Source organism: Podarcis pityusensis (assembly GCF_964106645.2).
Source record: "Podarcis pityusensis genome assembly, chromosome: 15".
In the NCBI taxonomy this organism is placed as follows: domain Eukaryota; kingdom Metazoa; phylum Chordata; class Lepidosauria; order Squamata; family Lacertidae; genus Podarcis; species Podarcis pityusensis.
In genome coordinates, this window is record NC_138040.1 from 1,055,202 (window position 1) to 1,082,999 (window position 27,798).

Below are 27,798 nucleotides of genomic sequence, written 5' to 3' on the forward strand. Positions count from 1 at the left end.
CTGTCTGTGGGCAGCAGCACAGGTAAAGCTGCCTGGCCTGGCTGCTGCATGTTAGAGGCATGAGAGCAGTCTGTGAGGTGTCTTGTGGGGTTTTTAATTCCCAGCCTGGGCCTGGAAAGAGGCTAGAGGGTTGGGCAGGGGTGCGTGCGTGTAGAGGGGGCAGGGGGAGTCTTTCCTCTTGGGACAGAGCAGAATGTTCTTTCAAGGATTTCTTCCCAAAGTGATTCTGATTTTCTCTCACCCAAGCTGCAGTTCCTCTGTAAACACCCAGCACCGACATCCATCTGCAACTTTTTTGCACAACTGCTTAAGGCCTAGGAGTCCTTTTTCTGGCACTGCATCAGACAGCCACAGACTCATAACTGTCTTTTGTTTAAGTCTTAGGTACCAAGCTGTACTAGGGAAGTAACAAGAAGTCATGGACTGATTGTGTCCACGGGTTTTCTTTTTTCCAGTTGCCATGGGCTTGCTTTCTGGCTTTGGACCAGCCATTTCTCCTCACTCTGATGGGAAGTAGCTGGTGTGGTTTGCTGGGAAGAGTTGGAGCAGGAGCAAGTAGGGAATGGGAGCCTGAGGGTGGGGGCACCAGCCACCATCGGGAATGACTTGCAATAGGAGATTTTGCTAACTTAACTATCAGCTATTTAGTGAAATCCTCAGAACCAAAGACAGCCAAAATCATCATCATGTGGCAGGGTGTGGGGGGAAATACACCCATTTTCAGCTAAGAGCAGCAGAAAAACTAGACTCCAAGGGAACTTTTGGGTGACCAAGAAAAGTAATGTGACTTAATTATGTTAGCAGAGTTGGGAGCAACCTTTCTGTTAAAGTGGGTCAAATTTGACGGTGCTGTGCTGGGAGGCTTTCACATGATTGTGGCTGCTCAAACCTTAGTTCGAAATCAGTCCCTGCTCTTTTTACTCCTCTTAGGCAAGGAGGTTGAGTCAACCGTCTTCCACCAATTCAAAATCTGCAGGCTCCTTCAAGCTTCTCCTTGTTAGTGGTAGACAGGCTGGGGTGCTGGAAACTCTGGCTCTACAATTAAGTCCTTGCATTCTGATTGGTGGCTTCCGAAAGTGCATAAAATGCTATGGCAAGGGGACCCCCAGTGTGTGCGTATGTGTCCCAAGCAATGGCATGAAAGAATGACAAATACCTGCTGAGGCCAGCATGCTGCAACTGCCAGTGTGGATGAGGAAGGCCAAGCTCTCTCTTGGGCAGGAAGAACTCCTGCCAGATGACCCTTCCCTGCCCCCCCCCCGCCCATTTGTCAGATACTTGGCAGCTGCTGGCTCCATCAGTCTTCCATAGGCTGTGTCTCAAAGAAAACATTTGTCTGCTTTCAAGTTGCCTAAGTGAAATCACTTGAGGACAATTCAGCCAGAGGGGTAGCAAGTGAAACATTGCAGGTTTCTTCAGACAGCTTGCTCCCCCCTCTCCATCCCTTAACGCAGGCAGGAGCCATCAATGGTCACCCCCTCTCTTGGGGATAAATAGTGAACCTCTGCATTTACATAGCACAGCTTTATGTAAACAGGAAATGTTTCCAAGATATTTCGCATGTTTTCTGGACCCTAAAATATCCACTGATAAGAGCCATTGTTTCTTTCCCCACTGCTTCCTGCAAACTAAATTATGATTTCCTTGAGACGGCCCAGCCTTAGAGTCCCAGAACATTGTCTCCTGTCTTACCTGATTATCCTGGAACGTGGACCAAGCAAGGCAATTTCTCTGAAAAGCAGGAGACAAAGTTCACGGAGGCTGGCGGGACTCATCACCAAGAGGCAGTTACAGCCCTTGCGGGTGAATTTCCAGAGCACTCCCCATCAGGAAGCAGTTGCAGGGTAACACTGCAGCGTGGGAGGAAATCAGTAGTGTATGTCCACCAGATCATTCCTCCATTCTCTCTTCCTTCAAAACCTGAATGGGGACTGACCAGGCACCCCACCAAGAGAGGGAGGGAGGTTGCAGCATAGTTGTGACACCCTTGCATTCTCAACTGCACTGTCAACAATTGAAGTATATTTAGCTATTTCACTGGATGCCTAATTAACTCTGATTTCTGCAAACAAACCTCTGTATAGGTTTCCTACCTAAGTCCACCAAGTTCAAAACCTTTCCCTTTCGTCCTCCTCCTCACTGTCCCATTGCATTTGGGACTATGCCACTCTCTCTTACAGCCAGTGACACACCAGAGCCAAGGTGGCTCCATAAATAAATATAAGATTCATCAGAACTGTGAGACATCTTGGAAAACATGAAGTCTTTGAAAGGACACTGTTATTTTATACTAGAAGGCAACTTTTCTCTTTCAACACAAGTTTGATACCTGGGCAAGGCTGCCTCTTCCCACCCTGGTTTGGGTAGTGTACATGACAGCTGAGCTTGATACCAGTCTATTTTTAAGAGAGGTGGGATTTCAATCTCTGATGAAGGATTCAGTTGATTAATCAGACCAATTAACCCTAACTCCACCTTGAACCCTTAGCAGGAGTGATTCTAGCACTAATATAAGCTCAATTTTATCAGCAAAGGCGGCAGATGGGTAGCAAAAGCCAACAGTAACAGCTGAGAGTTTTTCTTTTTCATATACCATATTTACTCAGGTCTAAAGCACCACTGAATCTAATGCACACCTCAGTTTTCAGAACCTTGAAATAAAAAAAGGAATTGCTGGCGAATGTAAATGTGCTGTCAAATCTAATGCACCTTGATTTTTGCAACGTAATTTAGCCAAAAAACGTGAGCATTAGATTCAAGTAAATATGGTACATATGTATTTCTGGGCATGCTCATCACCCCTCAACATTTAAAGTTTCAGCAAATAAATTACTTAAAAGTACATTTTTCCAAACAAAAATAAACTAGTTTTATTTTTGGATTGCTTATCTCGGGGGAATATATTTGGACAGCTGTGTCCCAGCCTCCCTTTCTCCTCAGTGTGCTCTTTGGCTCCTTTCCACCTTCGTTTAGTTCCTGGTCCCCCCCCCCCACATTTTACATCTATTTCTTAAAACCTGTTCTTATATTTTGTTTCAGCCTGGGTCTTAAGGCACATCCATTAAACCACTTCTGAAGGAAAAGAGAGATTCAAGTCTGCTCCATGTTTTTAGGAAAAGGAGAAACTGTTGGCAAGTACTTCCCACCAAGGAATTTGCTTTGGAAATGGGAAACTTATTCTGGAAAAGACATAAGCAGACTCAGAAGCGGTGACACAGCCTGTTCTGGAAGGGGTAGTGTTCCTTCTTTTGAGCCTGCCTGGAGTCAGATGCTGGCAGTAGCTGGGCTTTGGCTGCTGTGTCTGGCCTGGAGAAGGCAAATCTGGCCACTTTCATCACCCATGATGTCTTGGTCACATATTTCAACTACTGTAAACCACTCTATCTTTGACAAGGGCTTTGCAGCTGGTGGAGATTTATAGGATTTCCTCTGTTCCTCTCTATCTGTTTATAGATATCAATATAATGTCCTCCAGAAGAAATTCCCAAGGTGGTTTACATAAAAACAGGCAGAAATTCAAAAAAAAATTTTTTTTCCTTAGCATTGAGATGTGGTGGCAGGCAAAATGCGAGCATGTAGAATTTCTGCCTGTCATGGAACGGCTGATGACATAGAAGACCTCTCAGATAAGGAGAGGGCAAATTGTTGTTCCCTCTTAATCAGTTCCTGATTTCTTTCTGAGCCCAGTTCAAAGTGCTGGTTATCATCTCTAGTCCCAAGTGTTGTTAAACCTGGTTATCCCACCTGCCGTTCTGAGAACTGCTGGGGAGGCCCTGCTCCACATCCCACCTTCCCCTCCAGCAGAAACATGGAGGGGGCCAAATTATTATTATTTATTAAATTTGTATATCACCCTTCATCAATAGACCTTGAGGCTGTTCACATTCAGGGAGGGTCTTTTTTGGCTGTGGCACCAGTGCAGACTCTGGTTCTCCTTCCTTTGGGCGCAGCCTCTCTTCTCCCTGGCCATTTCACAGACTGGTAAAGACTGTCACGCAGGTGTTCAGATCAGATTATCACTGCCATGTGTTTGCCTACTGCCAGTGGTGGCCTTTTTTATATATAGTATATGTGTTTGCAGCTCTTTTTATGGTGTTTCCACTGTTTTTTATTAACAAAACAACTTGCTGACTTCAGGAGCCTTTGGGTGAAAAGTTTCACATATAATTTACCAAATTAGCACACAAAGCTTTGCCCCTTAGGAAGAGGTCTGACAGAAAGAAAGACACACCTGGCGCCGGCTGGGCAAGGGGGACCAGGAGGGCTGATGTACCCAGAGAGGAAAAGAGCCCTTCCGCTGCACCTTCTCAGGGCAGAACAGCCAAGGTCACAAAGGTGGTGCCAAAAATTGCAGACGTCCATCCAGGTCTCCAGAGTCCCCTGGGTCTGAGAGAAGAAACATTGGAGTTAAAAGCAATAAGCAAAGACATAAATTAAAGGCTCCTGGAACAGCTGAAAGGACGTGGAAACAAGTGCTTGAACTGCATTGTTGCTTGAGCTCACACCTAGAGCTTGTACAAACACGGGCCTCCGGTTCTTCCGCTGCTGGGCCAAGGAGGCTGTTTATTGTGCTGCTGCTCCTTCAGAGAATGCCAGGACTGTTCGATGTCCGCCGGCTGCAGAGGGATGGTGAAAACCAGAGACCGAACCCTGGGAGGATGGAGCTGCGGACCAAGTTTATCCCCACCGGAGAAATGATTTGCCAGGTTGGTCAGGATCGAGGGGCTGAGCCTGTAAGCATGGCTCTTCCTGTGCTGCCTAAACCTGCTTTCCTTTTCTTGTTTTGGTAACTTGGCACAGACAAACACGAAGAGGGAGGCACAATTCAGGAAGGGTTCTATCAGTGCAAGGGAACTGCTGCATTTATGGAAAGGGACATTCTAGCATGGTTTGTGAAGAGAGTGAGGACAATACCCAGTGACAACTTCAAGCTTTGAGAAAACTGGCCCTTGCAAGGCCAGAGGAAGGAGGAAACAACGGTGTCCATATTTCAGACCACTGGACTGATGCTATAGCAAGTTAAAAGGAAACACAGTGAAATCTGTCAAGGTGGTCAAGTATCAGGGGCGGGGGCATAAAGGAAAAGGCTCCAAGAGCTGTGTAAAATTAGCTGGGCTTCAGGCCGTCTCTATGTTGGTGAATGATTGGATCTGGAATACCATACGTGTGAAGAGGAGGCATTTGTTGGTTTGGGCTTTACACATCTCTCCCAATATCTGCTCTGTTGCTTTAAATTAAGGTTGCCTGCAGGTTTCTAACTCTTTGTGCAGGTGACATAGGCAGGATTCCAAATTCAAGAGGTCACAAAGGTTGGAGTGGACGTTTCTGGCTTTATTGGGACTTCCAAAAGCTAACAGCCTGCATTGCCAAAGGATGTTGGCTCTTAGCTTTATACAGTCCAGATGAACGATTATTGCTCTGCCTGCAGCTGGTCTTCTCCAGTGTCTATTGTGGTGGACCATGGGCTGGGCTGTGGGGCACTAGTGGCTATACCCGTTGTGGGAGCCACAGGGGAGTCTTCCTTGCCCTGTGCTCTCTGGCGACAAGATTTGGCTCTCAAGTTACCCTGGGACTCTTTCCCCACTCTCCAGGATGTTCCTAGTAACAAGTGCTAGGCCCTGTCATAACGGCAGGATTTCTCTCCCCCCCCCCTTTGGCTCTGCTGTGGTTGTTTATCTCTGCCCTCTCAGACAGCTCCTGTGCCCATGTGGTACCAGCCAATGCGCCAATGTGAAATGACAATGGTTGTGGGGAAGAGGACTCAGAGGGTGAGTAACATTCTGGGCTGCCACAGCCTGCTGATGGAGCTTGTGGTGACAGCAGCAGGGTTGGCTTGCCAGTACTGTACAGTGGTACCTTGGGTTACATACGCTTCAGGTTACAGACTCCGCTAACCCCGAAATAGTACCTCGGGTTAAGTACTTTGTTTCAGGATGAGAACAGAAATCGTGCTCCAGTGGCACAGCAGCAGCAGGAGGCCCCATTAGCTAAAGTGGTGCTTCAGGTTAAGAACAGTTTCAGGTTAAGAACGGACCTCTGGAACGAATTAAGTACTTAACCCGAGGTACCACTGTAGTCCAATGGCAGCAGTTCCACTCATGAAAAGGCTGGAGGCTGCTGCTGGCAGGACACTTGTGGCAACATTGGAAGACTTAATCTGGGAGTAGCTGGGAGAGTGCAATGTAGATCAGACTCCCCACCCCCACATGCTGGAGCCTGTGCATTCTTTTGAGCTCCTGGTTCCCTCTCCCTGCCCCCACTCTCTCTTATGAATCTCTTGCGTTCTCCTCTAGCACCAGGCCATCTTCTATTCTGCCTTCCTCCTCACCCCCCACCCTGGCTGCCTTTATGGATTGGTTAAATATGAGATTAACTGGGGTAAATGTTTTCTACATGCTTACTTCCTCAGCCTCAGTGCTCCCCATCTATAAAATAGGCACGTTCCCTAGAATGCCTATCTCTCCTTTAGCTGATATGCTGCACTAATATGCTGCGCTGCACTGCTGTTTGTGTTATACATGTGATCTTGTGTGTGATGTGACTTGGATGTGGTGGGGTTCAGAGTAATGGGGTCTACATGCACTCTTACTTCTTGCTTCATGTGGGACCTAGGTGACATATCTGTTTTGTGGGTTGGGGGGGCTGGAATTCTCTGCAAGGCTTTGAAGCAGCACAGCTTTTTTGAGTCCATTGTTGTTGTTTAGTCGTTTAGTCGTGTCCGACTCTTAGTGACCCCATGGACCAGAGCACGCCAGGCACTCCTGTCTTCCACTGCCTCCCGCAGTTTGGTCAAACTCATGCTGGTAGCTTAGAGAACACTGTCCCACCATCTTGTCATCCCCTTCTCCTTGTGCCCTCCATCTTTCCCAACATCAGGGTCTTTTCCAGGGAGTCTTCTCTTCTCGTGAGGTAGCCAAAGTATTGGAGCCTCAGCTTCAGGATCTGTCCTTCCAGTGAGCACTCAGGGCTGATTTCCTTCAGAATGGAGAGGTTTGATCTTCTTGCAGTCCATGGGACTCTCAAGAGTCTCCTCCAGCCCCAGAATTCAAAAGCATCCATTCTTTGGCGATCAGCCTTCTTTATGGTCCAGCTCTCACTTCCATACATCACTACTGGGAAAACCATAGCTTTTACTATACGGACCTTTGTTGGCAAGGTGATGTCTCTACTTTTTAAGAGTCCATTAGGTCCTTCTAAAAATAACAGAAATGTGCAACTGTTGGTGACTTTGGGGGGGGGGGAGAAATCCTTACCAGGTCAGCAACACAGAATTTACCTCTTAGCTGAAGTACTGCGGATAGCTCTGACATGGACCCACAGACAGTCTTCTACTATTCTGAATACGACACTCGAGATTCTTGGGGAATAAGAGCTGTGTAGTTTGAAGAGCCTGCCATTGTGAGCATAAATGCACTTAGAACTTTTAAATGTCCTGTCTCCAGATGCTTCAAAATAAGAAACTTGAAATATTTTATTACTAAAATAACACTCTGCTGCTCTATTAGCTGCCAACAGCTCACTTGGGAGCATCTGAAAACAGGCAAGACTCAACCCTATCAGAAGCCTGTCAGCTACCCTTATGTTGGAAGCTGTCTTATCCTAAGATGGATTGTTAGTCCTTCCAGTGCAATACTGTCCTTGCCCTCGCTATCCCCCATCATTGTTAGAAATCTGCAGAGCTTCAGGCAAAGTGAGCAAACAGGTGTTACAAGGTGCTCCCTCACAGGCTAAAGCATCTGCCCCAGCACTGGGCACATTAACTGGCAGCAACTCTCCAGACAGGTGTATCTTACACTTCTGTCACCCGAGACCTTTCATTGGAGAAGTCCGAGCCTTAACCCACAACCTTTTACAAACAAACTGTGGACTTGCCAACTGCCAGAGCCTGACACGTTGTAAACTGGTCAGATTTGCAAGCAGGGCTGGGCTCAAATGAACCACAAGGCAAAGGCAAAGACTGCTGGTGGCGGGGAACTGCAAAAGGCAATTTTTGCAAGGGAGTTCACCCTTCCACTTTGCCCCTAAGTATAGTGTATGTGCTGTGCAACCCGCAGCATATGGCTAAATCCCACCGAAAGTCTCCTTGGGGTTTCTGCATGGCAGAGCCCTCATCTATTTTATAGGTCGGAGTTTGCTCTCCTTGCAGTGGGCACCTGGGAAGGGCTGCGGCGAATTGCAATTCTCTCCTGCTTTCTTCACGTGAGCAGAGCAGATCCCAAGCTCTCTTCTTCCTCCTCCAGGAGTTGACAAATGTTAGAAGTTGTATTTAAAAGTCCCCGCCAGCATTAAAGGCTCGCCGTGCCCCAAAGAGGCCCTCCGGGAACAAGGAGGAGGCTCCTCTGGAAAGAGCTGGCCGGCCCAAGCAGGGCGAGGCAGGCCGGGGCGCACGGAGGGTGAGGAGGCCTTCGCCTCGGACCCGCTCAGGCCTCGCTCAGCGCTGCCCACTCGGACGGGCAGCAGCGGCGGCTCTGAGGGCGGGTGTCAGGCTCCCGGGGGGCGAGGCTGGGCCACCACGGATGGTCCCCCGGGGCCCCTCGAGCGCGACCGAGGCGGAGAAACGCCTCACATAGCGGGGCGGCGGAGAAAGTTCCCTCAGGGACACCGAGACACCCCGTCCTGAGGGCGCTTCTCGCGCGCGCGCCTTTCCCGCGCAAAGAGGCCCGCGGGGGCGGGGGAGGAGAGAGGGTCGCGCAGGCGCGGAGGGGCGTGGCCAGGCCGCTCTCCTGCCCTCGCCCCCCCCCCACGGGAGGGCCCGAGTCAGGCCGGCCCGCGAGCCCCGCCGCGCAGGCGCATTCCGCCCTTGCCACGGCTCCGCCCGGCCCGTGACAGGAGCCCCAATTGCCGCCGCCGCCGCCGCCGCCGATCCGACCGAGCGGCTGGAGCGAGCGTCGCCGACGGGGCACGAGGAGGGCGCGGCGGAGCAGGAGGGCCAGGCGGCAGCAGCTCACTCAGCAAGGTAGGCCAGGACGGACCTCTGAGCATGGGCAGAGCGCCTCTCCCGCCGCCCGCTGGACTGGGTCTCCCCGGGGGCGAAGGCAGCCCGGCGGAGCTGCGGGACCTTCTCGCGTGCGGCGGCGACCCCCGAGGGGCCGAGGGGGCGGGGCGCCTCTCCCCCCTCCGCGTCCCGCCCGCAGCCCCGCCTCCTCCGACCCTGAGGAGGTGGTCTCCACGTGTCCCGTGTGAATGCGGCCCCTCCCCGGGGGGCTCCCGGGGGGCGGCGGGTCTCGCTTTCTCCCGAGGAGGCCCCTCCGCGCTGGCTCTGCCGCCAACAACTTCGCTTCGGCGCCGGAGTTGGCTGCGCCGGAGCAGGAGGGAGGCGGCTGCCCCGGGGCGGGGCGGGTCTGCCAGGGCGCCGCCGCCGCCGCCCGAAAGCGGAAGGGCATCTGGGCTGCCCGCGGCGAAGCGTGGCTCTTGCTCCCCAGCCTAATCCGTCTGCTGCCAGCCAGCCGCTGCCTCGCCGAAGACGCTCGCCTTCCCCTGGGGAGAAGACGAGGCCGCAGAGGCTGCTCTCCCGGAGGGAAGGCGGGGAAACTGAGGCACAGGGGGATGGTGGCCCTGGAGAAGCAGGCCATGGCACGGCATACCCACTTGCTGCCATCCGTTCCACCCCCCACCCCCGTCCTGTATGCCAGGCAGCAGCTACACGTGAATACCCCCCACTCAGAGCTCAGGTGTGAAGCCCACCTCCCTCCTGGGTGCAGCAGGGGCCTCTGGCTGTGTTAAAAGGCAAGGCAACATGGCAGATTCGGCCTCAACTGGACTTTCTCCTGGGTAGCCACTCAGGCTGCCTTCTGGATCAGGCCCATGGCCCATCCGGTCCAGCACCTTCTCCCAACCAGATGCCTGTGGGAAACCAGCAAGCGGCACTCTGCTCCCATACGTATCATATTATACTCCCATGTTTAACTTTCCACTGGGCAAGTCACTTTAATAATATTTCTTTTTAAAGCCTCATTATAAGTGATTCCAAAGTAACATGCTTTTCAAAAGCCAAAACATGGACCTCCTACTTTTGAAAACTTTGATATCTCTATGGTAGTTTTTGTTATGTGAATGGAGACAAGGACCCTCTGGGTGGGTTACATGGATCCGCTGGGGTCCACGAACCGCCAATTGGGAACCACTCATATATAGTATAAATATGTATAAGCAGTATATAACAGTGTATGGGAACATCAAATCCCAGATGCAGGCCAGGAGGATTCCTATACTGTGTTATGTTTTTGTGTTTCTTTGATTATCTTGGGACTCAGCTCCAGGCGAGGTCCCATAATATATCCTGCTGACCAGACTTGCAGTTGTGTTGTTGAGGGAGTGGAGATTCATCTGCTCATGTGTGTGCGTGTGTGTGTGTGTGTGTGTGTGGCTTTCCAAGTGCCTGGTGAGAGTTGGGGTTGCTGTTCAGTGCAGTGTGAGTGAGGGTGAGGGTCGGCCAGAAGGGATGAAACCTCCGGTGACCTTGGAAAGGAAAATGAGTTGGACTCTGCCACCTTTGTATGGGTGTCTTGCAACTTGTGTCTCTGTCAAGGTTGTTAGTAGGCCGAGCCCTTGGAGTGAATTTGGCATTAATTAACAGTGACCTGAGGTCAGCAAATCCACAGCTGCAAGGGCAGGCGGGATGCTTACTTAGTGGACGTCCTGGGAGAGCGGAAGGTATTCTTGCTCTGCTCAGGGTTTAGGCGTGTACATTTTCATATTCCGTTTTGCATTCCAGTGCTTGGTGATTGCAGGGAAACCCCGTGGCCTTAGGAGGAGTCACACAGACACACTCTCCCCCCTTCCCCAGGGTTTTGACCTGGCTTACAGAAGTAGCTGCTGGGTCAGGGAAGCTGGACTCTGAGCGGAAAGTCAAGAACTGCCCCAATGGGGATTTTTTTGTTCTCAGGGTGGGCTACCTAATCTTTCTGGGCTGAGCTGCTGGGCTCTTATTTCCTGTTGCTTATGAGTGTTATGGAAGCTCTTAGTCACAATCAGCATTGCCAAGAGTGGCTTGATGCAAAGAGGAAAGGAAGCATAGCAGGTGACCTCTGCAGAGGCTGCTTGAAGGTCTCCTGGCTCCCAGTTGCAGCGCAGGGGAACGGAGGGTTGGGGGGTCTCAGCCAAGGAGGTGTGATAAGGGCATGGCAGTCTGTGTCTGCATGAGAAACTCTTAGACATGGGCTCTCTCCACCTCCCCCCTGCCCATTTGTGCCTTGGATAAGTGGATGAGATCTGCAGAGTTCCTCCCCCTCCCCTTAGAAATTGGGTGGCATGGAGGAGAGCAGTATTGGTTCCCGATCGCAGCTTTTGAATTCACTGCACTTAAAAAAACCCTTATCTTACATTTGTGAGTTGGGCTGGGGAAAAAACCCATATGTCAGGTTGCCAGAACATTTGCAAATTGGATGCTGGTGCCAGCTTGCAGGTCTGAAGCCTCTGCCAGCTTGATGCAGAGCTGGTACCTAAACTACCATGGCTGGCGTCTCGGGATGTGATGGAGAGGAGCAGAGTGATGGAACTCTTTTCTCAGCGCTGTCCGGAAATGCTGGGAGAAGCGGATTCTGCTTTCTGTGGTGCCTCTGAGGGAGGGGCACCTGGGTGCAGCGCTGCTGCTGCTGAGAGAGGAAGGCCTTGCCCACTTCCGTGGTGCTCATGGATGATCCCAGGAGGACTTTGGAGCTGTGACTCTTTGCTAGTGAGACACAGCGGGAGGGACTGTCTCAGTTGCAGCCTGTTCTGCTGTGGTTCCAGAAGGAAGCCTTTGCTGCTCCAGGAGAGCGGAGTCCTGGCTGGATGTTCTGGGTGGGCTTCCTTCACGACCAGTGGCTGATGCTGCTGGTGCGGTGCAGTCAGTTCTGAGCCGTTCTTTGTGCAGGAAAAATGCATTTTGTTGGCCAGACTTGGTGTCCCCGAAATCATGCCTGCCGTGCACATTCTGAGCCTTTGTTTCCCCGGCCAGCTTGGTTTAATAACATAAGAGCAAGCTTACAATGCCTCTAACTCGCTTAGCTGCAGCCTGGCTAATTTCCTGGCTTCTGTCGTTTAAACAGGCAGTGCTGGCTGCCGCTGGGGCCAGTTGAGCAGCTTCTGGGTGGAAGCCCTTATCCTGTTGACAGGTAAAGGGCTTCCATGGGGCCTCCCCGCATCCTGGAGCCAGCCCCTCCCCTCGCCTCCCCAGAGGGCCTGGCAGGAGTCCTGCCTGGTGGCTTTTCCAAGGGAGTGGATTATTGGTTTTAGATTGAACTGCCTTTTATATCCTGGGCTGTGTGCTTTGCTCCCACACCACCTGCTGCATCTCAGGTCCTTCTCGGCTTCTTGGTGGCATTTAGCTGGGCCTGGGCAGCGCTTTCACTCCTGAAAAGCACAGGGCATCCTTTCTCCTCCCTCCTGCCCCCTCTCCCCGCCCAGAGCCTCCTGCCCCCTGCCATTTTGAAGGTGGGGGCGGGATGAACACTTTTGGAGCCCTTTGGGTCAATTCTCTTTCCTCTCTTCACTTGCCTAAGTCTCACCCAATGAAGAACCACGGAGAGATCCCTGAGACAATGCAGAATGAAGTGTTAGCCCTTCATACAAGAGGGAGGGTGATGTTCTAATCCTGGAAAGAGGCTGGTGCGTATTCAGATGCGGTTCTGCAGGTCTCTCTGCCCTCCCAGCCTCCCTTCCTCCCCAGGTTAAACAGATGGAGCCTAACATTTATTTGCGTCCTTGTCTAGTGCTTGTCACAACAGAGCCCAAATCTCCCACAAGGAGGGGCAGCCCGCTGGCTGGTTGTACACAAAGCTTGGTGAGCACTCCCTTCCTTGAACTCAGGTGCTTTTTCATTCATCCTGCTCTTCCTTCAGTAAGCGTGTGTGCGAGCAGGCAGAGGCTTATCCTATTCTCACAACAATCCTGTGGAGTAGATTAGACTGAGAGCCTGGTTCATGTTCACCCCAGGATGGCTGCGTGGGGATTCAATTCAGAGTGCTTCAGCCTTCAGGTCCACCTCTCTATGCAGGATGTGCAAGGCAGAGTCTTCTCTCCTACTTCTCTTTCCCACTGATTCCGCCCCCCTCCCCGCAAGTGGGAAGTAAAATGGGAAAGCAATTCCTTGTAAGCAAGTGGAAGGTGATGCGTGTTGGGGCAAAAAAATAATAATCTAAATTTCACATCTACACTTCCGGCGTCTGAACTGGCAGTGACTGACCAGCAATGAAACCTTGGGACACAGCAAATAGCTCTATGAAGATGTTGACCCTGTGTGCAGCAGCAGCAGCAGCAGCTGTGAACAAGGCAAATGCCATGCCTGGGCCGTTAGGAAAGAGAGTGAAAATGAAACTCCCGCTTTCACAGTAACATTAGACAAAACATTTGGAATATGGTGCACATTTCTGGTTGCCCTGCCTTTAAAAGGGTATTTTGAAGCCTGAAAGGGTTCAGAAGAAGGCAGCCAAACACATTTGGTGGAGAATGGTGGAGTTTATTATGGAGAACCTTTATTATGCACACAGTCCTGGAAATGAGGGGCCAAAGGTATCTGCCAGCTTGTGGATAGTGCAACAAATGATCACCTGTGTTTTGTTTTTTGCCTTCTGTCACAAAGCAATATGCTCCTGCGGTCAGGGAAGTGCTAGCCTCACATTGGGGTCTCCAAAACTGAAGGCCAGGGTGATGTTTTGTTGTGAAATGCCGTGGGCTCAAACTGCTGTGCAGGACTGCAGGTAATAACAATGAACAGTGATTTTAAAAGGAGAGGGGGCACCAAAATGAACAGGGTGTGTGTGGAGAGACTCCTCTATCAGGTCAGGTTACAACTTTGGGGGGCCTTTTTGGTTTAGGTAAGTGAGTGAGGCAGGACACGATGGGGCGTTTTGCATATTGGCAAAAGAGGTTTTTCTCCCCCTGTGGTACAAGGGTTTGTGGACATCCAGTGAATTGGAGAAGACAAAAGAAAGTCCTTCACAAGCCACATGGTTAACCTGTGGAACTCGCTCCTGCAGGAGGCAGGGGTAGCCACCAATGTGGGTGGCTTTAAAAGAGGCTTGGATAGATGCATGGAGGAGGAGGAGGAGGCTATCAATGGCTACTGGCCCGGAGGGCTGTGTTCTTCCTCCACGGTCAGAGGCAGTGATGCTTCTGAATACCAGTTGCTAGAAATTGCGGGAGAGGAGAGGGTTTTGTGCTTGGATCCTGCTTGCGGGCTTCCCACAATGGGCATCTGGTTGGCCCCCTGTGAGAGCAGTTTGTTGCACTAGGTGGGCTCTTGGCTTGGCCCAGCAGACTCTTCTTCTGTTCTTATCCTTTGGTGCCTTTGAGAAGCAAAACAAGACATTGTTTATTCCAGGCGATAATCATGAACATGCTGCAAACTGAAGGTGCCTGAATGTGTCTTCTCCTTACGTGAGCCCTCGCCATCATTGTGCCCAGGAAGGTTGCTGGGGTCCCTGTGTGCGCTCTGTCAAGAGCAAACCCTCCAGCTGGCTTGAGTGGCTCCTTAGGAAGTCGCCTGTCCCTGGCTGGCCTTGCCCCCCTCTCCCCCCAGCTTGTGGGATGAGAATGCGGCATGTCAGAGAGAGAAGGACCATCTGCCCTCTGGGGTGGGGCTTGGACCCACATCTGTGGGTTGTTTGCTGGGAGTGGCAGCTGAAGGGGGCATGGGAAATTCCTGGGTGGGGTGGGGGTGGGGGTGAGGCTGAAGTCCTCTGGAACAAGACCACTTGAGACACTTTTATATTTGGCAAGGGAGATTCTTCTGCTGAGAGAGAAAGAAGGTTCTTGAGGGGAAAGGCTGCTAAGAATAGAAATCATTTACATACAGGACATAAAACATTCCTGGCTCTTCCAAATCCCAGCCTTTTCCCAGCCTGCAACTCAGCGCAGCCCTGGGAATTTGGTCCCACTTACTGCCTTGGAGTTTGAATTGTAGGGATTCAGGGCTTGGGACCTGTGAGGCTGGTGGGTTCCTGTGCTCTTCCTTGGACAAAGGAGGTTTCCAGCTTCCCCCACCCAGGCCCTTCTCCCTGCATGTGGGGATGGCAGGAAGAACCAGCCGCTGCGTCTTGTTCCAGGCACTCAGGGCTCTGGGAGAACGAAAGCCTCCCTCCTGACATTTTGTCCCTGGGTGCTTCCTGCTCTCCTCTCCTTGCCAGCATTGTTGCGGAGGGCCCTGCGCTCTTTCTTTCTTTCTTCCCTCCCTTGCTCCTCTCCCCCACTTGGGTCCCGTGCAAGAGAGGAATTTCAGCAAGATTCTCCACAGGCTGGCATTGCCACTCCTCCCCACTGCGGAAAGTAGGACTGAAGTCAGCTCTCTCCCTCTTTCCCACCCTCGCCAGATCTCGACACAAACTGCATTCCATTCATTCCATGGGCTTGACTTGTGCGGAGGGGGGGCTTGCCATGACAGGCTGGAAGCAGAGCTGCCATCTCAGTCTGCAGCCCAGGCAGGGCCCCCCCCCCGCCTTGCCCCATAACGCTTCCTGGAGAAGGCGCTGCAGGATTGCCCCACGCCCCAGCGCCTCTGCAAGGACAGCGGCAAAAGGTGCAGGTGGCTGTTGCAGTTGTGGGTCCAGCCTCTGGGATCAGAAGTGTCCATAGCTCCCTGAACCTTTCATGTGTGTATATATTGTGGGTGTAAAACAGATCTGTAGTGTCGGGGTGCAGTATTAGGTAGATAAGCTTATCGCCAAATGGCACCTTGAATCTAGGTTACGGTCAGTGTGAGAAACTGGGTTAGGAAAGGTAGGAGCCAAATGGTTTCTGAGACCTGGGCTATGGGTGTTAAAACAGAATGTCTAGTCACCTCTGGAGGGGTCAGCAACACTGTTAACGCATGTTTAATTTGGTGTTGACGATATAAATATTGGTACCATACTTGAGTTTTCAAAACACTCTACTCTATTGTTAAGCTCCTTAACATATTGTCTCTTCTTAACGTCTGCTTCAAAGCAACTACATTTCAGGAATCCTGGAGTGTCATCCAGGCGCAAAAATGGCACCCAGACTTTTCGAGGTGCAAGACATCGCCACAGATTGGCAGGCTGGCTGGCATGCAGCAACGTCTTTTGATGCGTGAGCATGCAGGAACAGAAAACTGCTGCACACCAGCCAGATGGTGGCAATGTCAGCCATGAAACCTGGCAACAAGGCGTCTTCACTTGCTTGCAATTGGACCTGCGCCAGGCACAAAATGCGCCTTGCGCCTGGGGAATTTTGAACACTGCCTGAGTGGTCCTCCAGATAACGCTGGACTCTGTTAGAAACTCAGATATATACACTAGGCACCAAATGGCTCTTTAAACCAGGGTTACTGTCACCAAAACTAAATTCCTAGTTGCCATTTGGGCACCAGATGCCTTGAAAGTCATATTTTTCAATATGACTTTTTGGTTCCTGAAAATCATTCTGATTGTGCAGGTAAAATATCACAGATAGAATCTTAACAGGTTGCGTTGCTAGTGTGTGAAAACAGTCCAGATCCAAGGATCCCCAGGCAGGCACCTCCAGGTGGTGAAGACGTCAGGTGTCATCCTGGCGCCCAGGCATCTTCACTTCATTGCAAGTGGCCAGTAGCCAGGGGCAAAATGCGCCCAGCGCCTGGCAAGTTTTGAATGCTGGTCGGACTATAGTTCCCATCATCTTTGGCCGTGATGTGAGTTGGAGTCCAGCAACATCTGACAGTCTGCCGATTTCCCATCCCTGATTTAGCAGGGGACGTGTGATGGTTGACTGAGATAATTTTGGTTTCTGCATTTTGTGTAATGTGAGATGGGGGGACACACAAGCAGAATCGGAAGGGGACCTGGTTTTATTTGACCAGACAGAGCTGGCAGCAAGGCAACCGAACAGCTCAGCTTGGTTCTTCATCTGGGACTTAAAGTCAAGCAGACTCACAATCTGAAAGGAATGATGGAAAGAGGCTGGCATGGTGGAGCAGAACGGCAGCCACACCCCAGCTGCTGAGTGCAGGAAGCTGCCTTGGTCAGACCTTTGGTCCCTCTGGCTGGCCGCCTGGTGGCTCTCCAGTTTGCTAGCCGCCCTGCCTGGGACGCCACTGGGCCTGGACCTTTTGCACGGCAAGCAGACGCTTCCCGCCGAGCCACGTTGAGTAAGAAAAGCCCCTGCAGGACTTGGTGGTGCTTGTTCTGAGAAGGTTTCAGCATTTCAGAGTTCACGAGACGGCAGGGCGAACCTCGCCTGCCCTTGTCTGGGTAGGGCACTGCCTTGGCACTCTGGTCCCCAGAGACGTGTTTGTTCTGCTCCGTGTGCCTTGGCTGGGATCCTGCAATAAAGAATGAGTCACGAGTGTTTGGCCAGCAGCACCAATAAGGGGAGCCTTCCTAGGAAGAGGAATTTGGAGAGCTCTGGCTTCATGGGCAGGTGCTGAGCAGTCCCAGGTTGTGGAGAGACAGACAGAGGGAGGGGAACTCCTCCAAACTTCAGGGCGTGCAAAGGTGCCGTCTCCGCAGAGAAGCAGCAGGAAGAGCCAGGAGGGCCTGGGGGAGCCATCCATGTTTGCTTACCGGAGGAGGAAAAGGGGAGGAGGGTGGGATCTGGGCTGTTTCAAGGGGCGTTTTCCACACCCATCTGCTGGGAGAGGTTGGGGGCGTTCTCCTTGGCTCCCCTGACTGTTCCCCGTGGGATGAACATTTCTGTAGCTTATTGTTTATTCACTTTATTACCTGCTCTTTAAAAGAGGATTAGACAGACAGCCTTAAAGGAGGATTAGAGGAATACAAGGGGGTAAAGGCTATGGATGGCTGTGCTCTTCCTCCACAGAGGGAGGCAGCAGTGCTTCGCCTGAGTCCTCCTGGCTAGAAACCTTGGCAGGGGAGACGGGCTCTTGCTCTCAGGGCCTCTTTCCCATTGGGGCATCCAGCTGGATGGGCCGTCGCCCTGGTCCAGCAGGCTCTTGTGTTCTTCTTTTTTTCTTCTTCTTTTTTCTTTTTCTTTTTATTTATACAACAAGAAAAAACACACACAAAAAACACGAATACCAAATTACACACAAATTACAAAAATAACCATAGACACATAATTTTCTTGGCAAACAATAAAACATGTATTGGTCTTAACACTAAAGACCCAACTTCCCGTCTATTCCATATTTCAAATTCATATTACGTATTGCCAATACACATTTTTTTCCATAATTAAACTTATTCTCAATAAATCTAATTTCTTCTATCTACCTAGCAACTATCACTAAAGTTCCTCGAATGCTGCAACAGAATTTAAACTACTATATTTATTTTTCAGATATTCTTTGAAAACCTCCCATTTAGAAACAAATTCCTGTTTTGATTTATTCTTTATTTTTTTCTGATAAACCATCTAATTTGGCATATTCTGTCAGCTTTTGGATCCAATCTTGTATAGAGGGGATTTCATTACTCTTCCATTTTGCTGCGATCAAAACTCTTGCTGCCGCCGTCGCATATAAAAAGATACCCTTCCTCTTTTGTGGAATATCCAAATCTGTTATTCCCAGGAGGTAGGCCTCTGGTTTTTTATTGAAAGAGATCTTTATCAATTTTTGCAGTTCTGCATGTATACTCTCCCAGAATACCTGTATTTTCCTACATATTCACCACATATGGTAGAATGTTCCTGAGTCTCCGCATCTCCAACAATTACTTGACACATTTTTATGCATTTTTGAAAGTTTCCATGGTGTTAGATACCATCGATGTTGCATTTTTTGAAAGTTCTCTCTAATTGTGTAACAGTTTGTGAATTTCCAATTGATCTTCCATAAATTTTTCCATTGGGCCATGGTTATTGGATGGCCAAAATCCTGGGACCACCTCACCATTGCCACTGTTACCTCCTCCTCCTTGACTGTCCAGTCAAGGAGGAGTCAGTAAGTTTTGGAAAGAGTTTTTCTTTTAGAGTTTACAAGATCAGATTCGAATCGGGAAATTTCTGCTGAGAACCCCTTTTGTTTGTCAGATTTAAATTTTCCAAATAACTGATGGTATTGGAACCAGTCTGAAATGTGTTCCCTTACCTCCTCAAAGTTTTTTAATTTTATTTGGTTATCCTCATTTTTCAGTAGTATTTTATATGTTGGCCAGCTTTCCTGAGTATTTTTCCGTTTTACTGCTATGGCTTCTACTGGAGAAGTCCACCACGGGACTTTAGGCTCCATCAGGTCTTTATATTTTTCCCATACAGCAAAGAGTGACTTTCTTATTATATGGTTGGTAAAATTTTTATGAATTTTCGCTTTTCCATATATTAGGTAGGCGTGCCATCCCCAACGGTTGTCAAAACCTTCCAGGTCCAGGAGGTCCGGATCCTGCAACGTGCACCAATCTTTTAGCCAGGTGAAACAGGCAGCCTCGTAGTAAAGTTTTAGATCGGGTAGGGAAAAGCCTCCTCTCTCTTTTATGTCTATTAAGATCAAGTGTTTAATCCTAGGTTTCTTCCCTTCCCACAGGAATTTGGAAATTTCTCTTTGCCATATCTTGAGACAACCTGCTTCACCCAGTATCGGAATCATTTGAAATAAAAAGATTAATTTTGGAAGCACATTCATCTTTATAATGGAAATCCTACCCAGAAATGTTAATTTTAGTTTACTCCAGATTACCAAGTTTTTTCTAATCTCTAACCAAGTTTTGGTGTAATTATCCTGAAATAAGTTTATGTTCTTGGGGGTGATCCAAATACCCAAGTATTTCGCTTTTGAAGAGATTTTCAGGCCCAATATTTTTTCTAAGTCGTCCTTTTCTTCTGTGGTTACATTTTTAACAAGCATTTTTGTTTTTGTTATATTCAGTTTAAAGCCTGCCACATCTCCAAATTCTTTAATCAATTCCAGCACTCTTTTCAGACTTTCTTTAGGGTTTTCAGTCATAACAAGTAAATCGTCCGCAAAAGCTTTAATTTTATATGTTTTGTTTCCCAGAGTGATGCCTTTAACAAGCTCATCCTTTCTTATCTGATTGTTCAAGACTTCCATCACCAAGATAAATATCAGTGGTGACAGTGGGCAGCCCTGCCTTGTTCCCTTGTTTATTTTGCACTCCTCAGTAATTCTTCCGTTGATGATGAGTTTTGCATATTGTTCCGAATAGATGGCATTTTTTCCTTTACAAATATTTTCTCCCGGTCCGATTTCTTCCATTAATTTTTTCATAAACTTCCAGGACACGTTATCAAAAGCTTTTTCAGCGTCCACCAACATAATAGCTGCTGGTTTATCAATTTTAATATCCAAATATTCTAATACATTAATCACATATCTAATATTGGATTGCATAAATTGTCCGGGAAGAAATCCGGTTTGATCTTTATGAATTATCTCGTTCAGCACCATTTTTAATCTATTTGCAAGAATGTCTGCAAATATCTTGTAATCGTTATTTAGCAGTGCAGTGGGTCTGTAATTGGCCATGTTTGAGGCATCTGTTCCCTGTTTATGGATAAGAGTAATAAAGCTGTCCTTCCAGGTTTTCGGAAGCTTTCCATTTGCCAGAATATTATTCATTAGGTCTTTCATGGGAAGAAATAATGCTTGTTCTAACTTTTTATAGTAATTAGCTGGAAGACCATCTGGGCCCGGTGTCTTTCCTAATTTTGATCTCTGTATAGCTTGTTGCACCTCCATAGCTGTTATTGGTGAGTTCAAGATTTCAGTTTTTTCCTTAGGTATTATTGGTAGTTTATTTTTGCCGAAATAATCAATTATTTTTTCTAGAGTCTCTGGACCTTCTTTATATAGTTTTCCGAAAAAACTAGCAAAGTTTTTACTAATTTCCTTCGTTTCTTGAATCCATTTGTCTTCAATTTTAATTTTATTGATAATTCTATCTGCCTTTTTCTTCTTTAATTGCAAGGCCAGAAGTTTGCCAGGTTTATTTGCAAACTCAAAATTTCTATGTCTCAACCATTTTATCTTCCATTCTATCTCTTCATTTATTATCATGGAGAATTGCGTCTGTAAAATTTTTATACTTTGCTTAATTAGTTCATCATCTGGTTTTTGGAAAAGGATCCTTTCCTTTTTTCTAATTTCCTCCCAGATCTCCATTTTCTTCTTCTCCTTTGTTTTCCTTTGGAATGCGTTTTGTTGTATAAAGAAACCTCTTATGACGGCTTTACCCGCGTCCCAAACCGTCTCTAGATCTACTCCTTGATTTAAATTAAACTTAAAATATTCTTCTAAGATTTGCTTGGCCTTCTGTACAATTTTTTCATCGTTTAGCATACTCTCATTAAGTTGCCACCTTTTAACCTTTTCTTCTTTCCCTTTAAAGTTAACCCAGACCGCACTGTGATCTGAAATTGTGCTTGGATGGATTCCTGCTTTTGTAATATTATTTAATAAATCCTTTGTTGTCCAGATCGCGTTGATTCATCCCGCCGATTTATGTGGCTCTGAATAATGTGTAAATTCTTTCTCTGTTGGATTCTTAAACCTCCAAGAATTTGTCGAACAAATTCAGGAGTTCTATTAATTGGAAAAACATAGTTGGGAGTTTGTTCTGCCTCTTTTCTTTCTTCTTTATTGTTCTGTCCATGTTTGGATTGACTACTCCATTAAAATCTCCTAATAATACAATTCCCCCCCCCTAAATATTCTATGACTTTTTCTTCCAGGAATTGATAGAATTCGGATTTTCTTTCATTTGATGCATAAATTTGGCTCTTGTGTTCTTCTAAGGTCCCAGGGTGGGTTGCAAGAATTTAAAACACAAGATTAAAAACAGGTTAAAACAAATTACAATTGCAAGAATAGGCCGGGTTCTAAAAATACGCATCTCGAGTGTTAAAGGCCAGGGTGCAGAGGTGCATCTTCAGCACACTGTGCAATGAAGGTGCCAGATATCTGCACCTCTGCGGGAAGGGAGCAAGGGAAGCTGGCCACCCAGCTCAGTATTACCTGCACGGACTGGTAGCCATGACGCCATCACTAGTGCTTCAGGCAGGACTCTCTCTCCCAGCCCTCCCTGGAGATGCCTCTGGGGGCAGAACCTGGTGCCTTCTGCATGCAGGACAGGTCCTCTCCCCCTGGGCCACGCCCCTCCCTAAGGGGGCTGGCACAGAGAATGCCTTTTTCCAGCCCCCCCCCCAACATCCAAGGGCAGTGGAGTTACCAAGAAGGCCCCCCTCCCCTGATCTCACTCCTCCCCAAGAGGGTCAGGAGGGCTGGAGGTGGCCTCTCAGATATTTAAGGCCTAAGTCTTTCACCGCTTCAAACGCCATGCAAACCCCTTGAATGGGGCCTGGAAATGACCTGGCAATCAGGCAATTTGAAGTGTGGCCTTTTTTGGCCTCCTGGTCCCACCCAACCCCCAGTAGAGCCCCTTCTCCCCATGGCTGCTCCTGGGGAAGGAGGTCCTCGGGGGCCACAGGAAGGGGAGTAGGAGCAGCTGCTGCATTTCATCACCACCCTGCCTGCTCCACAGGCTTTCCCGTTCCCTTAATTCCCAGGGGCCTTGTGTGGGAATCGGCAGCAAATCAATAATTGGCCCTAGTCTGCCAGTGGCATCCCCCAGCTGCCTCCCAGCTGCCTGCCTGCCTGCCTCTGCTCCTCCAGGAGCCCACAATGGCTCCGGGAGCCCCTTGGAGCAGCAGGATCCGGGCCTCGTTGTCGTTCCTTGCAACAAGTAGCCAGAGAAGCACGAGCCTTCCTGGGGCGTGAGGCTGGGGGTGGCACGACCATGCCGCCCCCCTCTGTGTTGGGAGAGGCCTGTGTCTGGAGCTGAACAAACAAGCCATTAAGCGCCTCCTGGGGCTCAGCGTCAGGCATCAACAGGGCAGGCGGCGTGCTCAGCGCCTGGGCTCAGAGCTGGGACGCTGTGCCAACCTGCCAGGAGCCACGAGGGACGCCTGATCAGCGCTCTCTGTTCATTGTCAGGGCCCCCCCAGGACGGGTTTGGGCGAGGGCTTTTTCCCTTCCAATTAATTAGTTCTCGCAGACTGGCTCTGAGCAGCAGCAGCAGCAGCAGCTGGGACTGCTCTTTTGTACAGGGTTGCAGGTACTGAGTCCCTGTCAGGGAAAAGGGTGACCTGTTGTTGGGGGGCAACTGGTCCTCCTCCTCTGCCCTGACAGTCTCCTGGGCCCCCAGGAGGACTTCCCTGGCCCCAGTGCTCTGTGGGAGAGGCGTCCTCTTTCAACTTTTGCTGGGAGTGGGGGGTGTGTGGTGGAGAGGGAGGGCTGGCTCTGCCATTGGGGACCTTTGGCATGTGGAGCAGGTGTGGAAGAGGCCCAAGGGAAAGATGTCAGGAAGCATCCTGGCTTTGCAGGGGGTCAGAGCAAGGTGCTTAGCCCTAGACAAAAGCATTGCTGAGCGGGAGGAAAAGAGAGCTGCTGCCTAAGTGCCCTTGAATATGTGCAAAGTGAAGAGGCTGCTGAAAAGTGGCCAGTTCCTCCCTCCTGGACAGATCCTGCCTCTCTCTGTGTGTGTGTTTGTGTTGCAGCAGCAAATCTGCTCTGCTGCTCTCCTCAGTTCCCCTCCCAAACTGCCAGGCACCCAGTGCAAATCTGCCCTTATACAGTCATTTCCTATTCTTAGAAGCTTTTCCCTGGGATTGTGCTGGGGGAGTCATCCAGAGGAAATCCTGTTTCCTCCGTTAAAAAATGGAGGACTGCAAGCGGCACTTCTCTCACTTCCTATCTGGTGTCCCCGAGGGGACCCTGGATGGAGGGGGCAGGCCCTGCCCGTCCTCCCCACCTTACGTCCTTTGCAGCAGCCTCCTCAGAGCAGCCAGGTAGCAGACTTGCTTTTTGACTTTGGGCAGAGGAGCAGAGCCTTCTCAACCGTGGGGAGGCCCCGTCTGCAGGGCATTCTTGCCCCATTGCTGCGGCTCCGGACCAGGGCCTGGATCAGCCCAATGCATCAAGTGGGGCAGGGGGGGCGCAGGAGGGGACCCCAGAGTCTTTCCGCTCTCCTGAGCCTCTTGAGGGAGGAGGCATTTCCAGCAGCTGAGGATTCCAGCAACCGCAGGCTCTGGACACTGAACTTTCCCCGTGAAAACATATTTTCTCCTTAAAAGGAAAATGACGGTCTGGCTGCTGGGAGGAGGAGAGGCTTTGGCTGAGCAGAATCCAGCTCTTTCTCCTCAGTGCCACATCTGGCAGGAGAGGGAGAAGCTCCGCAGGCGACTGGGCTGAGCCGGGGGTCTGCGTGGCTGCTGCGCTCTGGGTGCTGGGGGTGGCGAGGGGGATCAAGGCACAACAACAAACAACAAAGCAGGGTCCGGTGCAAGGGGCACCAATGTGACATTTTGTTCTGCATGGGCTCTGGACCCCACCACCCGCCTGTCCCCGGTCTTCCTCACCCTGAATGCCTTTTAGCACCAGATGCTGTGCACCTCTGTTGTATATGGAAGCGGGGCTGACTTTGATCCGGATGTGTATGCCTACCCACAGGCCTCAGGGAACTGGGCAGCTGAGAGCCAGCAAACCCCTTCGACTGGCCTGTTTGGGGCGCTTCTCCTCCCAAAGCTCCCTGTGGAGAGACACTCTGTCTCCACTCACTGCCTGTGCCTGGGAGGGAGGCCCAGGGTGACTGAGGGGCTCCTGCTCACCCTCCTGGGGGCTGCCGGGCTGCTTTTGGCCACATGGGAGGCTGTCCCGCCCCACCTAAGGGTGCCACCCCTCCCTTCCCTTGTGGCCTCCATTTCTCAAGCAGCTGTGGGGTTAGGATACAAAGGGCTTATCCTGGCAAAGCAGTGGGGGGACGGACAACCAGTTGACCGATTGATCTCTCAGGTGTGAACGTGGCAGTCCTGCGTTGGGACAGACAGACAGACAGACAGATGAGGATCCCAAGGCCCTTCTGCCCCTTCTGAATCCTGCCCTTTGTGGCCTGCAACATGAGATGCTTGGCTGGTGGTGCAGCTGGCAGAGCCTTGCCCCCTTGCCCAGCCCAGGGAGAGATTCCACCTGGCCCCTTCCAGGCCTGCTGGGAAACAGGTGCTTATCAGCTGTGAGTAGAGCAAGTCTGGCCAGGAAGGCCGGGATCCGACCACGGCCAAGGGGAGCCATGCAGCTGTCCGTCACCGTCCCCCCCCCCCCGGGCAAAGAAGAGACTGCTGAAGAAGACCCCCCCAGTTGCCTTTGCTGCCCTTGCCCCCCCCCCACTGTTTCCCAGAGGCTTGGCCATGTGGAGATCCAGAGGAGGTTGGGCAGTGTGACGGTGCAGGAGAAGAGCCAGCACAGCCCCCCACCTGGAAGCCCCCATGCAAATTCCTGTGGGCAGGGTGGGCCCCAGGTCTCCCCCAGCCTCTCGTGCTTTGTGAGTGTGTGATGCTCACAGGGTGTTGTTGCCCAGAGGGCCAAGATGTAGGAAAGTGTGTGCAGGACATTGTGGACTTTGGCGGCAAAGGGTCAGTCGTTGCCTTTCGGTGGGTTGCCTCACAGAAGTCTTCGAAATGCACCAGGCACCTTTTGCTCCTGCTGTGGGTCAGTTTGCGACTATGTGGAGTCTTCTGGGTGCCCAGAATTCAAGGTGCCATTAGCCCCTCGCTTATATATTTGCGTTTCTCACACTGCCCCGTGGATGTGGCCGACTGCTCCTCCCTCCTGGGCTACCTTGGCTGGGCATCTCCCCATTGCCGTCCTCCTCTGGGAGCCAAGCTGGGCCCGCCATCCTCCCTCCCTCCCTCCCCCCTCCTTGTGGCTTTTTATGAGGAGTGCTGGGCTCGGGCCCAACTTTCCCAGCCACTTGGATTCCTTTTCTCTCCCTCTTGCCTGCTGAGAGGGAACTATTCATCCAAGGCAGCCGGCAGAGGCTTTTGCTGCAGCTTGTGATTTAGGGTGTGCCCACTCGCCTGCCCGCCTGCCTCTGCTGCCCATTGCTCACCGTGGAGCCAGGAGGGGGGCTCCTGCGGCGGTGGCTACTGCTGCTGGCGATGAGGGAAGGCCTTCTGGAGGGCCCAGGGCGATGCTGCCGGGAGGAGAGAGGCGGCAGAGAGTAGAGGCAACATCCTTTGGATCCCTGCTTTGAGAAGCAAGGCCCGTGACTCTGGCGAGGGGCAGCCATGAAGTTCAGGGCTGTGGTAAGGCTCTTCTGCGGTGGGGAGAGGGCAAGGAGGGGCAGGAAATCCCTCCGTGGGTCTCCGGGGGGTTGATCCTGGCCTCCAGCTGATGCCCCTCCCTGTGGCCCTGTCCTGCAGGGGCAGACCTGGACTTGGGAGGAGGTGGGGGGGTGTCAATGTGGCCACAAAGATCAGGAGGTTTTCTCTGTGGGGCTCCTGAATCTGGTGTGGGGAGGGAGCCTATTTCTTGGCCGGATCAGGACATGGGGAGGGGAGCCCACAAGCAGTGAGGCTCTGGTGTCGTCCTGTCCCCCCCAGTCCTGCAGTGACCCAGGAAAGCTAGGCCTGATGTGCCTCAAGGGCCCCTCCTGGGTGGACTGGCGTGGAGGGGGAGCCTTCATCATCCTCAGGTGACCCCCCTCTCTATCCTGGGACATGGACTCTGCCTCAGGCAATGTTCCTCCTCCAGCTTCCCTTATCATAGGAGCCTTGTCAGGGCCGGCCGGCCCCTGAGTCTCCCCAGACACAGCCTACCTCGGAGGAAGCTAGCCCTGCCCTTACAAACAGGGCTGAGCCATTTGTTCAGCTGCAGCCCCTGGGAGGGTTCCGGGTTGCCCCGTCTCCTTGCTCTGTGTGTGTTGCGAGTGGAGGGGGGGCATTGTGAATCCATTAAACAGTCGAAAAAGCCTTCCGAAGGGTGTTGAAGGAGGACCCTCTGGTGGCGCTGGGGCCTCTTACCTTCAGGTGCCTTTGGGGGGCTGAGCCAGGCAGGGGAGCAGCTGAGCGACACCCACAGCCCCGCTCCCAAGTCCCAGCCCGAGGGGCAGGGCAGCAAGACAAGGGAAGTTGGGAGCAGAAGCGCTCGCCAGTCAATGGGGAAGCTGGCCTGGAGAAACCTTGCTGCTGCCTTTCCTCTTGTTGCTCTCGGCCTGGGCTTGCGCACCAGGAGGAAGTCGACTCGTGAGACATGCTCAGTCTTGCAGTCGGAAGGGGAGCTTTGCCTAGTGGGCGGCCAGAGCAACAAGCAGGGAGGGAGGGAGCAGGGTGGCCCAGGCACCTTGGAAGGGCTCCCTTGCTGCCCACCTGTCCTCTTGACCCCTGGCCTGGATGCTAGGCTGCCCCAGCCAGGCAAGAGTGACGTGGGGCCTCTTTGCCAGCCAGGGCAGGGACCCCCTGGGGCAATGGTGCCATTGCCACGCCCCGTGAAACTCCTGGCAGCTGAGGAGGGGGTGCCTGCATCTGTCTGGGTGAGGGAGGGGCCCTGTAGAGATATCAAAAGGCCAGCGAATGGTTTGACTGGAGCAGTGGAGCCAGACAGCCTATCCTCTGAAGGGGGTTGGGGTCTCCTGGAGTGTGGGAAGAGGGTCAGCCTCCTCTATCTCGGTGGTCAATTCTGCCTCTGGAGGAAATTGCCTCTGGGGCTGGTGGAAAGCAGGACCCCTTTCTATGGGGTGTGGAAGGGGGTCGCTGTTGGGGAGCAGGCAAGCTCTCCTCTGCCCGGCATCACTGCTTGTGGTCCAGCAGAGGCAGGGAGGGAAATTCCTGAGGCTGCAGCAGCCTGAACTTCTTCTCTATATGCCCAAGTTCCTTCTACTTTGGAAAGGAAAACCCGGGTTGTGTGTGTCCAAAAGGCCCTCCTTCCTTCCTTCCCTCCCCATATCTCTCCACCCCACCCCAACAAAACAATGTGCCTTTGGGTGCCCTTTGGGCCTCACAGCTCTGCCTCCGATGATGGGAATGTTTATAATTCTTGTTTGAATAAATACTGCAGAATTTACACTTGTTTGCTTCAGAAAGACGCCTAACGGTACTATTTTTAAACGTTACGTTTATTTGCTTTTACCCAATCCA

General features: G+C 51.1%; 1 protein-coding gene and 1 long non-coding RNA gene across 4 annotated transcripts in view; one reads left to right on the forward strand and one right to left on the reverse strand.

The window, feature by feature from the left end:
- Positions 1-2,844: 2,844 nt before the first annotated feature.
- On the reverse strand, positions 2,845-8,694 carry LOC308464674. The gene is made up of 3 exons (XR_013980123.1): positions 8,567-8,694; positions 7,277-7,390; positions 2,845-4,386 (listed from the first exon to the last, which is right to left on the reverse strand). It is a non-coding gene; the product is annotated as an uncharacterized lncRNA (long non-coding RNA).
- Positions 4,576-27,798, forward strand: part of MYO1C (myosin IC) — a 42,003-nt gene continuing 18,780 nt past the window's right edge. Inside the window, exon 1 of one of the 3 annotated variants that reach the window (XM_080984146.1) lies at positions 4,576-4,706. In XM_080984146.1, coding sequence (XP_080840272.1) covers positions 4,590-4,706 — 117 coding nt within the window. In that variant the 5' untranslated portion in view covers positions 4,576-4,589. Of the gene's footprint in view, positions 4,707-8,800; positions 8,957-25,700; positions 25,969-27,798 lie in introns of those variants that run through there. The other 2 variants (XM_080984148.1, XM_080984147.1) reach the window with 2 other exon arrangements.